The sequence below is a fragment of the Mastigoproctus giganteus genome, chromosome 4 (assembly GCF_048544385.1).
Source record: "Mastigoproctus giganteus isolate SK-2022 chromosome 4, ASM4854438v1, whole genome shotgun sequence".
Taxonomy (NCBI): Eukaryota; Metazoa; Arthropoda; class Arachnida; order Uropygi; family Thelyphonidae; genus Mastigoproctus; species Mastigoproctus giganteus.
Window position 1 is genome coordinate 87,945,030 of NC_143578.1, and position 13,920 is coordinate 87,958,949.

The following is a 13,920-nucleotide window of genomic DNA, read 5'->3' on the forward strand; positions in this document are numbered from 1 at the left end:
TTATACTTCTAAAAATTAAAATTATTATTAAACATTTAAAAATTATAATATTAAATACCTTTTAAAACTTTGAGAAATTAATAAAGTGTTGGGTAAGGTGTACACTTTTTTACTCAGAATGGATGTTTAAAAAATTTATTATGGCTATACTTTTCTAATTAAAAAAATAATTAATAATGCAGATTGTGGGAAAGTATCCATACCAGAGGAACATTAAAATTCATATAAAAGTTTTCTCTTTTGGTATTCACTGTACTCCAACACACACTCAAAATATGAATTTATGCAAAATCATTGTTACTCAAGTGTTATTCAAAAAAGACATTTAATCATTATCTTTTAATAATTATTAAAAGATTAATGCTGATTTATTCCTGTACTTCTCTAATTATAATTAGAGAAGTACAGGAATAAATCAGCATTAATTAATTGGCATGGTGCAAAGCACACTGAACCTTGACTATGGATTAATGGAATTTCTACGAATAAATATGTTATAAAATCCTCCACTCTGGTGAGTTTGGGTATTAAGAATGCTTATGGATTGTGTTGTCCCAGCTGTGAAGTTACGTCTAGGAAGTGTCATGGTTTTGAGATTGTTTCTCTTGATATGGACTAGATCCATTGGATGCACTGCACAGAACCATGATTGCCGTGTTCTACATTGTTTTGTGTTTCCTGCATTGTGGTAATTTACAGAAGCAACCATTATGCCTTCTAACACAACAGGGTTCAATGTCAAAAAGCAAGGATTGTGAATGCATGGCTTGAAGAGAATAGCTCTATCATTGCATTGGCTATGATCCAGTTATGATCCAAAGTTCACTAACAGAACTTTGATCTCAACTCAGTTGAACATCTTTGGGACCAGTTGGAATGCCAGAATTTGGACAAATCTAGGTTGTTCTCTTTGTTAGTCAAGCTCACCAATGCTTTAAAGGAGGATTGGAGGACAATACTATCAGCTTTCTATCAGAAATTAGTAGAAAATCTTCCATAATGCACTGAAGCAGTCATTATGGCCAGAGATGGACCAACATTCTATTAACTCTAGTGATGGGTATAATTGATCAAGAAATTTCAATTATAAAAAGTAATTGAAATATTCATATGTTAAAATCATATAAGTATGCACCTCTCAGATCAGAATCGCAAAGTTGAACTTTGTGGATTCCTCTACGCATGTTGTGCACTTGTCTAGTGGAACTGTGTGTGTGTGTGTGTGTGTGTGTGTGTGTGTGTGTGTGTGTGTGTGTGTGTGTGTGTGTGTGTGTGTGTGTGTGTGTGTGTGTAAAATTACCTTAAAAAGGGTTAGTACAAAAAATTGTACTTTCTGTTTCGACAATATTAGTTCCTTCCAAATACTCCAAAATATAAAAAAGATAAGCAAAGGGAAAAAAAATCACTAAACTCTGCTCTTCAAACAGAAGGTTACTGATAAGAAAGTAGAATTATTTTTTAAATTGATTTATAGAATTCACTGTATTTCATAAAAGTACTAATGTGGAATTGAAATTAAATTTTTCTGAAAATAAAGTTAATATGATTACTTACTTCAGGTTACCTGATTAATTCCCCCCCATTTTTTAGGAATATTCCTTAGAGAATTCACTAACCAAGATGAAAGAAGAATGGGAAGAAATATGTTTAGCCCTTCTTCCTCATCGGGATACAGGTACTTATGTATTGGCTTCAGTTGATGAAATACAGACACTTCTGGATGATCAAATAGTCAAAACACAGGCAATGCGGGGTTCTCCATTTGCTAAACCATTTGAAGGAGAAATCAAGGTAAATGAAAATCAAATATTTTTAATATGTTGTGTTGTCTGTGGCTAATACGCTTAAATCTATAATAAAATTTAACTTGATTGGCAGATTATTTGCTAATGTATTAACATTTGAAAATAAAATTTAGCAGTTCAGTATAAAGGATTACAACTACACAAAATAAGTGCATTTTGTGCAAATGGGAATTGCTTAACTTTCTTCGGTTCCACCATTACTTTACAAATAAAAAATAACAAAAATTAATACACATCACAACTACATAATTTTTAATACCCATACTAGAAAGCAACAAATGGCATAACCCACTCTTTCGTGTGACACATCCCTACTTTATACTGCCTGTAGTACAATGTTTTCATAAATTTGCTCCCATCTTAACTTGTACTTTGGAAAGAATAAATGAATTATATTCCTTTATTTACCATTTCTAAAAGTAAAATTCATAAAAATAAGAAAAAAATAAGTAAAAAATAAATAAATAGCATATTCAACTGAGATTCTGTGATCTTTACATTCAGAAGGCAAAAATAAAACACTTACTCTAACATTAAGTGCATATTGTGTTGAACAGTTGGAAGACACTCAGATTATTCAAATGTCAAAATGGCTAATCAGCATGATCAAAATGTTGATAGTCTATAGCTGATGAAATTCCAAGTGATGCTAAGTTGTTGTTTTTTTAAAAAAAAATATTATTAATATCTATCAAAATTTTTCTGATAAAAGTTTATTAGATCTTCTGGATAATGGTATGCTGAGGTTGGGAATCATTATGATAATTTGGATGTATCACATCCATTATGATTTTATTATTATTATGACTAATTCCCTTATCATATTTACATTAATCATATAAGAATCATTAAAGTTAGCTGATCTTGGGTAGAGTGACTAAGGTTCCCTTCTCTCTTCAAGTTACTCAAGGTTGGTCATGATTGCCAACTACACAAAATACAGCCTTTCTTTCTATATATGAAACAAAAAAAAAAAAAAAAAAAACCTTCCAGCAGAAATATTTTGTGTTGATAATATTTACATTTTTAGTATTAGAAATGGTCACATGGCGCAAGGAAGCCTATGGCTTATGTTGCACCAGCCAAAAAAAAATATATATATATAAAAATAAAAGAAAATAACAAAATAAATAAAATAAAATAATAATAAGAAGAAATTAAAAAAAAATAAGAGAAAAGGAAATAGACAACCTACGCATTTCCCTCCTCCCATAGATAATTATCCAGCTGACTTATGAATTTCTCCAAACTGTCAACCTCTACCACCCATGTACATAACTTATTTCAGTAATTTATAACTCGGTGGATAAAATAAAACTTCCTGCAATCCAGTTTAAACATCTCTTCCCTTAACTTGAAATTATGGCCCCTAGTTCTAGAATCATTTATAACCATGAAAATTTTGTTCTCATTCATTTTATTATGCCTCTCAGAGCCTTAAACACTTCAATCAAGTCTCCTCTAAGGTGCCTAGTTTCCAAGCTCTGCATCCCACATATTCAAAATCTTTCCTCATATGGATCCTCTTTTGTTGATCTCACCAGGCGAGTTATTTTTTATTATTAGCTGTATGGTGCAAGGAAGCCTGATGCTTATGTTGCACCAGCCAAAAAAAAAAAAAAATTCCCGAGTTATCCTGAGAGAGAGAGAGAGAGAGAGAGAGAGAGAGAGAGAGAGAGAGAGAGAGAGAGAGAGTCCGAAGTAGAAGGGGAATCACCAAGAAAGAGAAGAATAATGATATCCGGCTCAGGATCCTGGGTGTGCCAAGCCCATACTCATCAGATGTGAGCCCTGAGTTACTCATTTTTGGACCCTTTCAGGAAGTACAATGTCTTTCTTTAGATGCAGTCTCCATACTTGAACACAGTATTCCAAGTGTGATCTAACAATAGCCTTATATAATGGGATTATGATGTCCTTATCTCTACTGGCAATTATTTGATAAATCATTGATAGGACAACATGAGCCTTTCTTGCAACCAGTCTACAATGCTCAAAGAACTTCAGGTCTGACCATATTGTAATACCCAAGTCCCTTTCCTCTACTACCAACTTTAGTTCAACTCCACCAAGTGTATAAGTTATTTTGGGGTTACTGTTCCCCAGGTGCAATACCTTATACTTTGCTGGATAAAAGCATAGCTGCCATTTTTTTTTACCACTCCTGAAGTCTATCTAGGTCGCTCTGAAGAAGCTCTGCTTGGCGGTGATCATTAACTACTCTACTAATCATCTGCAGATTTAGACATCACACCTCTAACTCTACATCAGTGTCATTTTTGAAAATCAGAACCAACAGTGGTACTAATACTAATCCTTGGGGAACCCCACTTCTTACTTCAACCCAATCTGAGGAATAACCATTTATCACAACTGTCTGCCTCCTGCCCTGAAGCTATTCAGCTATCCATCTAAGGATTTTCCCTGTGATTTCCACATGTTCCAGCTTATAAAGTAACCGCTCATGTGGGACTGAGTCAAATGCTTTCCTGAAATCCAAATAAACAATGTCGAAATTATTCCCTAAATCCAGCTCTTCAGTGACCCTGTCAAAATAGCTGACCAGATTAGTTAAACATGATTTTCCCTTTACAAAACCATGCTGAGTATCTTTCAGAATTCCATTTCTTTCTAAATGATCCTGAATTCCATCCTTGATCATTGTCTCCATGATTTTCCCTACTCCTGAAGTTAGACTAAATGGCTGGTAATTTCCCTGGAGCAATATGGCCTTAGTTGCTGATGCTCTTAAAAACCAAATAACAAACAACAAACAAGCTGGTAATTTCCCACTTCACTCTTAGAACCGCCCTTATGTATTGGAGATACATTGGCACTTTTCCAATCCAACAGAATCACTCCTGAGTCCAGTGATGCTCTCATAATTAGCCTCAGTGGTTCAATGCAGTCATTTGCTGCCTCCCTTAAGATTACAGGGTATATACCATCAACCCCAGGTCTGTAGGCTCGAAAGTTTTTTCGTTAAATAAACATGTGAAATTTCAACATCATTATTTAAATTTTTTTCAACTTTACTGCCATAATATCTCATTGATACAAAGGGTTTTTTTCTTCTGTAAATATCGATGCAAGGTATATGTTGAGTTTATTTGTAACTTCAGCTGGGGTTTCTAATACAATCCCATGTCCATTACATAAGGTTCCCATCTGGTTTGTCCTTTCCTTCTTTGCATTAATATATGTGAAGAATTCCTTATTTCCCCCCCCCCCCTTTGCTCTCTTTGCCAGCGATTTCTCATAATCTGCCTTTGCCAGCCTAACCTTTTCTGTGGCACTATTAACAGATCAATTTATAGCTGTTATAGGCTTCAGTACTTTTTATTGCTCTGTAACTTTTCCATGCTGTCTTTTTCTACTCAAGTAATCTGGCAACTTCGTTATTTATCCAACTTGGAATCTTCCTTGTGGAGTATTTTTTTAATGGTATGTAAGCATTCAAGGCTTCTGTGATTAATGTTTTAAAGGTATACCGTAATTTAGGTGGTAGATGACTTTCATCAACCGGTGAAATACTACCACTTTGCTTATTGGAGGCTTGAAGTGGCGAAACCCATGTTTAGTCTCTAGAGCAAAGTTTCCGGCATCCCCCTCCCCCCATACTTCTCCTTCAACTCATGCACGGTACTAAGTACTATAGGTTTTGATATCTTTCGTGTTTGGGGTTTTCATAAAAAAAAAAAAAAAAAAATTCAAATGTATTCACTCTCTGTGAGATATTTACCCAGTTAACACAGGCCATGTAGCACTTTAAGCCATCGTAATTTCCTTTCCTTTCCTGAAATTATAACTCATTCCTTTCCCTTTAACTACTGCTACCTCTGTCTTTATCATCCACTGTAAAACTCCACGATCACTTTGTACTGGTTCCTGTACTGTCAGCCCTCTTATGTCATCTGGTTCATGAGTGATGATGAGATCTAGAATATTCTTTTCCCTAGCACTTTCCCTGACATGTTGATACAAAAGCAATCATCTAGTTGATTTAAAAATTTTGTTCCCATCTGCAGTTTCCTTCCCATTTGCTCCAATCAATTAAAGGCAAATTAAAATCACGCATGATAAGACATTGATGCTTACTTGCCCATTCCATTTGCATGTAGAGGCTTTCATCATAATCTTCACAATCACCTGGCCTGTAGATTACTCCCACTCTCATTATACCTTTGCTTCCAACTATCTCACACCACACAGACTCTATACTAGCATGCAAAACGTCTGAATCTGGGAAAGCTTTCATTGCGTATGCAGGACTGTGCCAAGACATTTTATTACCTGAGGCAAGAATGAAAAATTGCACCCTACTGTTAATGATGGAAACTGCAATTATTTAATCTTTCTTTTGGTGCCCCTTTCATCCTTAAACTTGAGGCAAGAGCCTTGTTCGCCTCACCCTCGGCACAGCTCTATGTGTATGGATTGTAAGTTTAGAAGACAAAAGATGCTTGTTGACATAAGGCTTGAATTTCTGTAGATTTAAATTTTCAGAAAATACATGTGAAGAAAGGTCCAGAAAACAGAAATAGAAAGACTAAATGAGAAAATGAAAAGTGAGTTCTGTGAGTTTATAGTTGAAAGTAAATGGATGTTACTGACTGGTTGTTGGAACATGTGTTTGGAATGGTTTGAAAAAGAATGGGAGAATTGCAATTCAGAAGAACAGTGCCCACAGAAGTATCTTTAGAAAAGGCATGAGTCAGAAACTGATTGTCTATGACACAGAGAGTGGAAAGACTTTTGTAAGAAATGGGTTATTAATTAATCACCCTCTTTTGAATGGAGTTTGGAAGCTTGAGAGAGATTTTGGGAGCACCACACCCAATGTGGGAACAATATTCTATATAGGGTAGATTTGAGATTTCTACAGAGTGAATTGTTGTTGTTTTGAAGAAAAGTAATCTAGAGAGTGAAGGAAAAAAACCCAGTTTTTTAGATGCAGAGGAAGCAGTATTTGTGACGTGATTTGTGATGTGATGTGCCAAGAGAAGTTAGAAGTTAGGGTAATTCCTAGTAGAGAATGTGACCTTGTCTAGAAATGTGAGTGTCATCGAAGTGAAGCAGTGGAACAGTAGACTTGTTTTTTTTTTTTTAGTGGGATTAATTAGAATTAGCATTTTAATTAGTAGAGGCATATGATGCAAGAAAGCAAGCTTGTACAGCATCAGCCAAAAAAATAAAAAATTAAAAACCCTTCCTATTTCACCAGACCATTTACTCCAAATGTTCAAAAGTTTGTCCAATTTTTCCTTGAATTTATTTAAGCTCTCAACTTCCACAATGACTGATGTAAGTTTGTTCCAGCAATCAACCACCCTCTGGCTATTTTTTTTTTTTTTTTTGGCTGATGCTGTATAAGCTTGCTTTCTTGCATCATATGCTATTGCTAATTAATCTCTCTAAAAAAAAAAAAGAGTCTACTGCTCCTTTGCTTGACTTCGATGATACTCAGATTTCTAGACAAGGTCACATTCTCTACTAGGAATTACCCTAACTTTTAACCTCTCTAGGCATAAACACATTACAAATTAAACATCACAGATTAAAGTCAACAAGTTATCTTTGCCCCTACTAAAGAATTACCATTAAATTGACATTTAAGAACTTTAGCATTAGCATTAATTGAGGCATCTGATGCAAGAGGTTGTCACAGACATGCAGCCTCAAGGTTGATATTTGAGGTTGTCACAGACATTCCTTCAGATATGCCAGATAAGCTGTACTTGCTACCTGGAAGTCTAAAACGCTGATGGAACTGATATTCGGGTGACACTCAAGTCAAGTGGACCCAATTTCAGTGAAGTCCGGACAGTCTGTGACAACCAAATCCTCTGCTTGCACCTTCACGATGGTGGGACTGTTAGTAACCCTGGGTATAACCTCCATGCACAAGTACATGGTGGATGACCACCCAGGTGTGAACCAACGTAAGCAGGGGGTCAGGGTGTGGTGCCCACACCACATGGAGGAATGCCACCCCCTCTATGTTATCAGGCAGTACTAGGTGGTAGATGACTCTCATCAACCAGTGCAATACCACCACTTTGCTTATTGGAGGCTGGAAGTGGTGGAATCCATGTTTAGTCTCTAGAGCAAAGTTCCAGTCAACCCTTCCCTATCTCTTCCATCATGCAGTATGATTGATGACTTTTGAGGTTATGATAAACATCATGGCGAGATCCAGTATTCCTTACATTAGAGGGTACAGCTGTAAAACGGTGTTCACAGGTTGGCCGCTAGTTAGTACACCAGACCAAACCTGTTGGTAACTCTCTAGGTGGCTTCTGGATCAGCTAGTGTATAATCTTGCTACCTCTGCTCTGTCAGATAGTGACTGGAGGAAGTCCGAGTAGTGTGTATGCGGGGAGCATTGTCGAGGCCACGTTATGTCAAGGATCTGGGTATATTCTTACCATGTGTACACCATATCCAAAAATTTCATTACTTTATACAGCATGTCCCACCCACCTTTTCTTACTATTGAATACACCATGAATTGTCAAACTAATAGAGCAAGCTTATCTGTGAAAAGATCTAGACCTCCCAAGCACTTCCTAATTCATTTCACAAATATACATGGTCTAAATTATAATCTCAATGATATCCATTTCCACTTGCAGTCTGCCAAACCCCATGTACTTTTTTATACTGAATCTCAGTTATCGGTTGATTCAACTACTGCTCATCTCAGATGCTCAAATTATTCACTGTATGATTTCTTTTGCCTCAAAGGTGGTACTTGTGCATATGTCCGTTCTGATATTCCCTGTCAGAGACTTGACAATTTGGAATCTCCTCTGGCTTAAAATCTCTCTACCTCATTGTGTCAAATTCATGTGTTGTCTCTACGGTTCTCCTAACTCCACTAATCACTTGGAACTCTTTGACTTCCTCTCTTTGTAACACAGCTGGCTTCCGTTTTCTAGTCACATCGACCCAGCTGGTCGAGATGCTGAGGCTTTTGCGATTACTAATGATCTTGCACAGATTGTTCATTTACCTACAAGAATAGCGGACAATCCTAATCATACGGCCAGCATGCTTGATCTTTTTCTCACAAACATCCCTTCTAAGTACACGGTCGTAGTGAGAGGTCCTTTAGGCACTTCAGATCACAACTTGGTGATTGTCTTTTCTCCTATGGAGCCTTTATCTTATGGCTATTCCCAACCTCATGTTGCTTGGCATTACAAGAATGCAAAATGGGATGATCTGCGAGATTTCTTTTCTTCTTTTCCTTGGTCGGATTACTGTTTGAAAACTTCTGATGTCAACGTTTCCTCAAATCCTGTCAGTGAAATTATTCTTGCAGGAATGGAATTCTTTATCCCACACTCCACTTTAAAATCTCGTTCTTTATCTAAATCTTGGTTTTCCAATAAATGTGCTAAGGCTGTTCAAGAGAAGAATGTTGCATATCATAATTAGGTTGTTTCTAATTCTTCAGTTTCATTTTCTGCTTACACCAAAGCTCCCAACAATTGTAAAGCAGTTATTAATCGGTCCAAACTAGAGTTTGAACAAGGTAAGAGTAGAAAACTTGCTTCTTGCCCTAATGGTAGCCGAGTATTCTGGACTCTTGCCAAAGCTATTGGCTGCAACTTTTGCCCATCTCTGCCCCCACCTCTGTCCAAACCAGATGGTTCTGTTGTCACTTCAGCCAAGGATAAAGCTGACCTGCTAGCATCCCATTTTTCTTCCAACTCGTGTATTAATGATCTTGGTAAAACATGCTCCATTTAATGCCTTCTGTGGTCTTCCGACAAAAGGATGTCAGAAGGATTTTGACAAATCTTGATGCTAAGAAAGGTCCCGATGGTATTTCTCCACTTGTTCTCAAAACCTGTGCTCCTGAACTTACTCCTATTCTTTGCTGCCTTTTTTCACTTTTTTATTCAAAGGTGTTTTTCCTTCTGCTTGGAAATTTGCTCATATCCAGCCAATTCCTAAAAAGGGTGACAAATCCCTCTCATCCAATTATCGTCCCATTGCAATTACTTCTACTCTTTCTAAAGTATTGGAGAAATCAATTAACCGCCAACTCTTAAATTACCTAGAAACCATCCGTCTGATCAATGATCGCCAGTATGGATTCCATCAGTTTCGATCCCCTTGTGATATTCTGGCTTATGTTACCCATTTATGGACTAATTCAATGGAAAGGTTCAGTGAAACACAAGTAGTTGCTCTTGACATCTCAAAGGCTTTCGATCATGTTTGGCATAAAGGTCTTCTAAACAAGCTTCCATCTTATGGTTTGCCAACTGTTTTTAGTAATTGGTTATCCAGTTTTCTCTCTGATCGCTCACTGAGTTATTTATTTATTTATTTGTTTTTTAGGAGCATTAGCAACTACGGCCATATTGCTCCGGGAGATGCAGTGGTCATTTCCTGACCTTTCCGCATCCTCCGTATTTGGTGGTGACGGGCTCGAACCCCGGTCTAATCAAGAAGCGTGTGCTACGCACTGCTGCTCCTTCCCACCTGGCTACGGAGACGCCTCGCTCACTGAGGGTGATGGTAGATGGCTCTCTGTCTTCTAACTTCTCCACTAATGCTGGTGTCCCCCAAGGTTCAGTTCTTTCCCCCCACTATTTTCCTCTTATATATTAATGACCTTCTTCCATTGACTAGAAAAACCTATCCATAGTTTTGCTGATGATAGCACATTGAATTCTACCTTCCATTTTGAGAAACCTTGCCCTGCTCAGTCAGCTTCAACTTCTCAAAAATCTGCTACCAATTCCTTAAAAGCCGATCTTCCGGTAATTCTCCAGTAGGGCAAAGACAACTTAGTTGATTTCAACCCTTCTAAAACTCAATCTTGTCTTATATCTCGCAAAAAGGATTCTTCTGCTCCTATGCTTATCTTTAGTGACTCTCCAATTTCTAGGCAAAATGATATATCTGTTTTGGGGATTACCCTGACTTCTAATCTCTCTTGGCACAAGCACATTACAAATATTGCTTCCTCTGCATCTAAAAATCTTGGTTTTCTCTTTCACTCTCGGCATTACTTTTCTTCCAAACTGCTGCTCACTCTGTATAAATTGCAAATCCGCCCTGCCATGGAATATTGTTCCCATATCTGAGGTGGTGCCCACAAAACCTCTCTCAGGCTTCTTGATTCCATTCAGAAGAGGGCAGTTAGGTTAATTAATAATTCATCTCTAACGGAGTCTCTCCACTCGCTGTCTCATAGACGTACTTTTTCTGCTGCATGCCTCTTTTACAGATACTTCCATGGGCACTGTTCTTCTGAATTGGCTTTTATAATTCCCGCTCTCTCTTTCAAAACAGTCCAAACATGTGCCGCCACCAGCCAACATCCATTTACTGTCCAACTTCAACCTCACAGAACCAACTTTTCATCTTTCTCATTTATTCATTGAACTATGGCCAGGTGGGAAGGAGCAGCAGTGCACAGCACACGCTTCTTGATTAGACTTGGGATTCGAGCCCGTCACCACCAAATACGGAGGATGCGGAAAGGTCAGGGAATGACCACCGCATATCCCGGAGCAATATGGCCTTAGTTGTTAATGCTCCTAAAAACCAAATAACAACAACAACAACAACATTGAACTGCCGTTTTCTGGAACAATCTTCCTTCATATGTATTTCCTTAGTAAAATAATAAGAGGAGTTTACCTGAATATTACAGCTCTGATTCATTCTATATGTATTTCCTGAAAATTAGTCTACAGAAGTTCAAGTCCAGTGTCAACAAATATCTTCTTTCATCTTCTCAACCTCCAACCCAAGCACCGTACTAAGTACTATAGGTTCTAATATCTCTCGTGTTTGGGGATTACTTTAAAAAAAAAAAAAAAAAAAAAGAAGAAAGAAAGCTTATACAGCATCAGCCAATAAAAGAAAAACCTCCCATTTTGCCCATCTGGTCACTCCAAATGTTTGTCTAATTCCGCCTTAAATTTATTTAGGCTATTAACTTCCACAACAACAGATGAAAGTCTGTTCCAGCATTCAACTACCCACTGGCTAAAGCAAACTTCTGCTCATCTATTCTACAACTGTCTTTCCTGAATTTGAAATCTATGGTCTCTCAGGTTCTTAGTCTGAGCAAGCAGAAGCATTGTTAGCATTGAGCCTGCTCAAACCATTCATCAGATCCAGATTCATCAGATACACCTCCATCAGATCACCTTGCAGGTGTCTAGTTTCCAGATGCTACAACTTGCAGAATTTAAGCTTTTCTTCATAAGCGCACCCCTTTGTTCCTCTTACCAGTCTTGTTGCTCCTCTCTCTACTTGTTCTAGCAACTCTACGTCCTTCCTAAAATAAAATGAGGCCTCCAGACCTGACCATTGCCTTATGCAAGGGGATAATCACCTCCTTGTCTCTTCTAGCAAAATTCCTATATATCATTGACAAAACTCCATGACCTGCCCTGGCAACCCATCTGCATTGCTCAGAGAACTTCATATCTCACTGCACAATTACCCCCAGGTCTTTTTCATTCTCCACCTCCCTGAGTGTAGTACCACACAGTTGGTACATTTCTCTTGGGTTAGGCAGAGGATACTTGAGAGGTTGAAGCTTTTTGTGTAGGAGCAGGTTTTGTAAATTGTAAGGTGGAATATAGTATGTTATCATCAGCAAAACTATGGATTGGATTCAGTGGGAGAAGGTCATTGATATACAAGAAGAAAATGGTGTGAGAAAGAATCGAAATTCTGGAATAATACCATTAGTGATGCGATTAGAATACAGGGAGCCTCTGTCATCACTCACATGGAACAGCCAAAGAGAAAACTGAATGTCCAGTTAGCAATCCATACAGTCAGGAATCCCTAGAAGGGAAACTTGTATAGAAGACCTTTATGCAAAACACAATCAAAAGCCTTAGAAATGTCAAGAGCAACTGCTTCAATTTCAACAAGCTTTCCCATTGAATTTGTCTAAACATGAGTAATATAAATCAGTACAATATATCACCAATAGCTTGATACAGACAGAATCCATATTGGCGAACGCTGATCAGATGGAAGCTTTCAAGGTGGTTTAAGTGTTGGCAGTTGATGGATTTCTCTCTTACTTTGGAATGAGTAGAGGTACTTGCAACAGAGCAATAAATGTATGGGAGAGAATTGTTACCCATTTTAGGGACTGGCTGGATGCGAGCAAATTTCACCATCTAATAACGTAGTAAGGTAAACAGCAGTGTAATAATCAAGTGTAAAAGGGCAGCACAGAACAGGAACAAGCTCAAGAGCACAAGTTTTGAGAACAATGCTATCAGGAACTGGAGCTTTCTTGCCATCAAGATTGCTCAGAATTCTTCTAACATGCTTTTGACAAAATATCACAGGAGGAATTGAACAAAGCATAGGAAAGGTAGGTGGAGGTTTACAAAGATCCTCAATACCAGAGTTTGAAGAAAAGTGAAATGCTACTAAGTTGGCTTTATCTTTAGCTGAGGGAGTAATAAAATCATCAGGTTTAAATAGGTGGGAGTATAGACAGACAGAGGTTGTGGCTGATAGCTTTGGCAAGGGACCATGATGCACAACCACCATTTGGACAAGAACCAAGTTTCTACTTTTAGCCTGTTCAAAATGAGGTTTGTATTGATTAATAACTGTTTTACAGTTGTTGAAAGCTTTAGTGTAGGCAGAAAATGAAGCTGAAGATTGGGATGCAAGCTAATGATATGCAACACTCATATCTTTATTGCAAAATTTATTGCAAAACCAAGATTTAGATGAAGGATGAAATTTTAAGATGGAATGTGGAATACAGGATTTCATCCCTACAAGAATAATTTCACTGATATGATTTGAGAAAACATTAGGATCAGAAGATTTAAAACAGTAATCCAACCAAGGAAAAGAAGAATAGAAGTCTTGCGGATCAGGTTATACCAATATACTTTTGTGTTCTTGTTATACCAATGAAAACAACATGAGACTGAGAATGGCCATCAGGAAGAGACTCCATTGGAGAAGAGACCATCACCAATTTGTGATCTGAGGTGCCTAGAGGACCATATTGACTATATACTTTGAAGGGTTATTTATAAGATAAAGATCAAGAGTGTTGGGTATGTGATTAGGATTATCAAGCATTCTGGAAGTA

General features: G+C 37.4%; 1 protein-coding gene across 1 annotated transcript in view; it reads left to right on the top strand.

Annotated features, from left to right (window-relative positions):
• Nucleotides 1-13,920, top strand: part of LOC150086891 (dynein axonemal heavy chain 7-like) — a 1,233,418-nt gene that overhangs the window by 96,683 nt on the left and 1,122,815 nt on the right. The window contains exon 6 of the mRNA XM_090372313.1: nucleotides 1,591-1,791. Coding sequence (XP_090228439.1) covers nucleotides 1,591-1,791 — 201 coding nt within the window. The remainder of the gene's footprint in view (nucleotides 1-1,590; nucleotides 1,792-13,920) is intronic.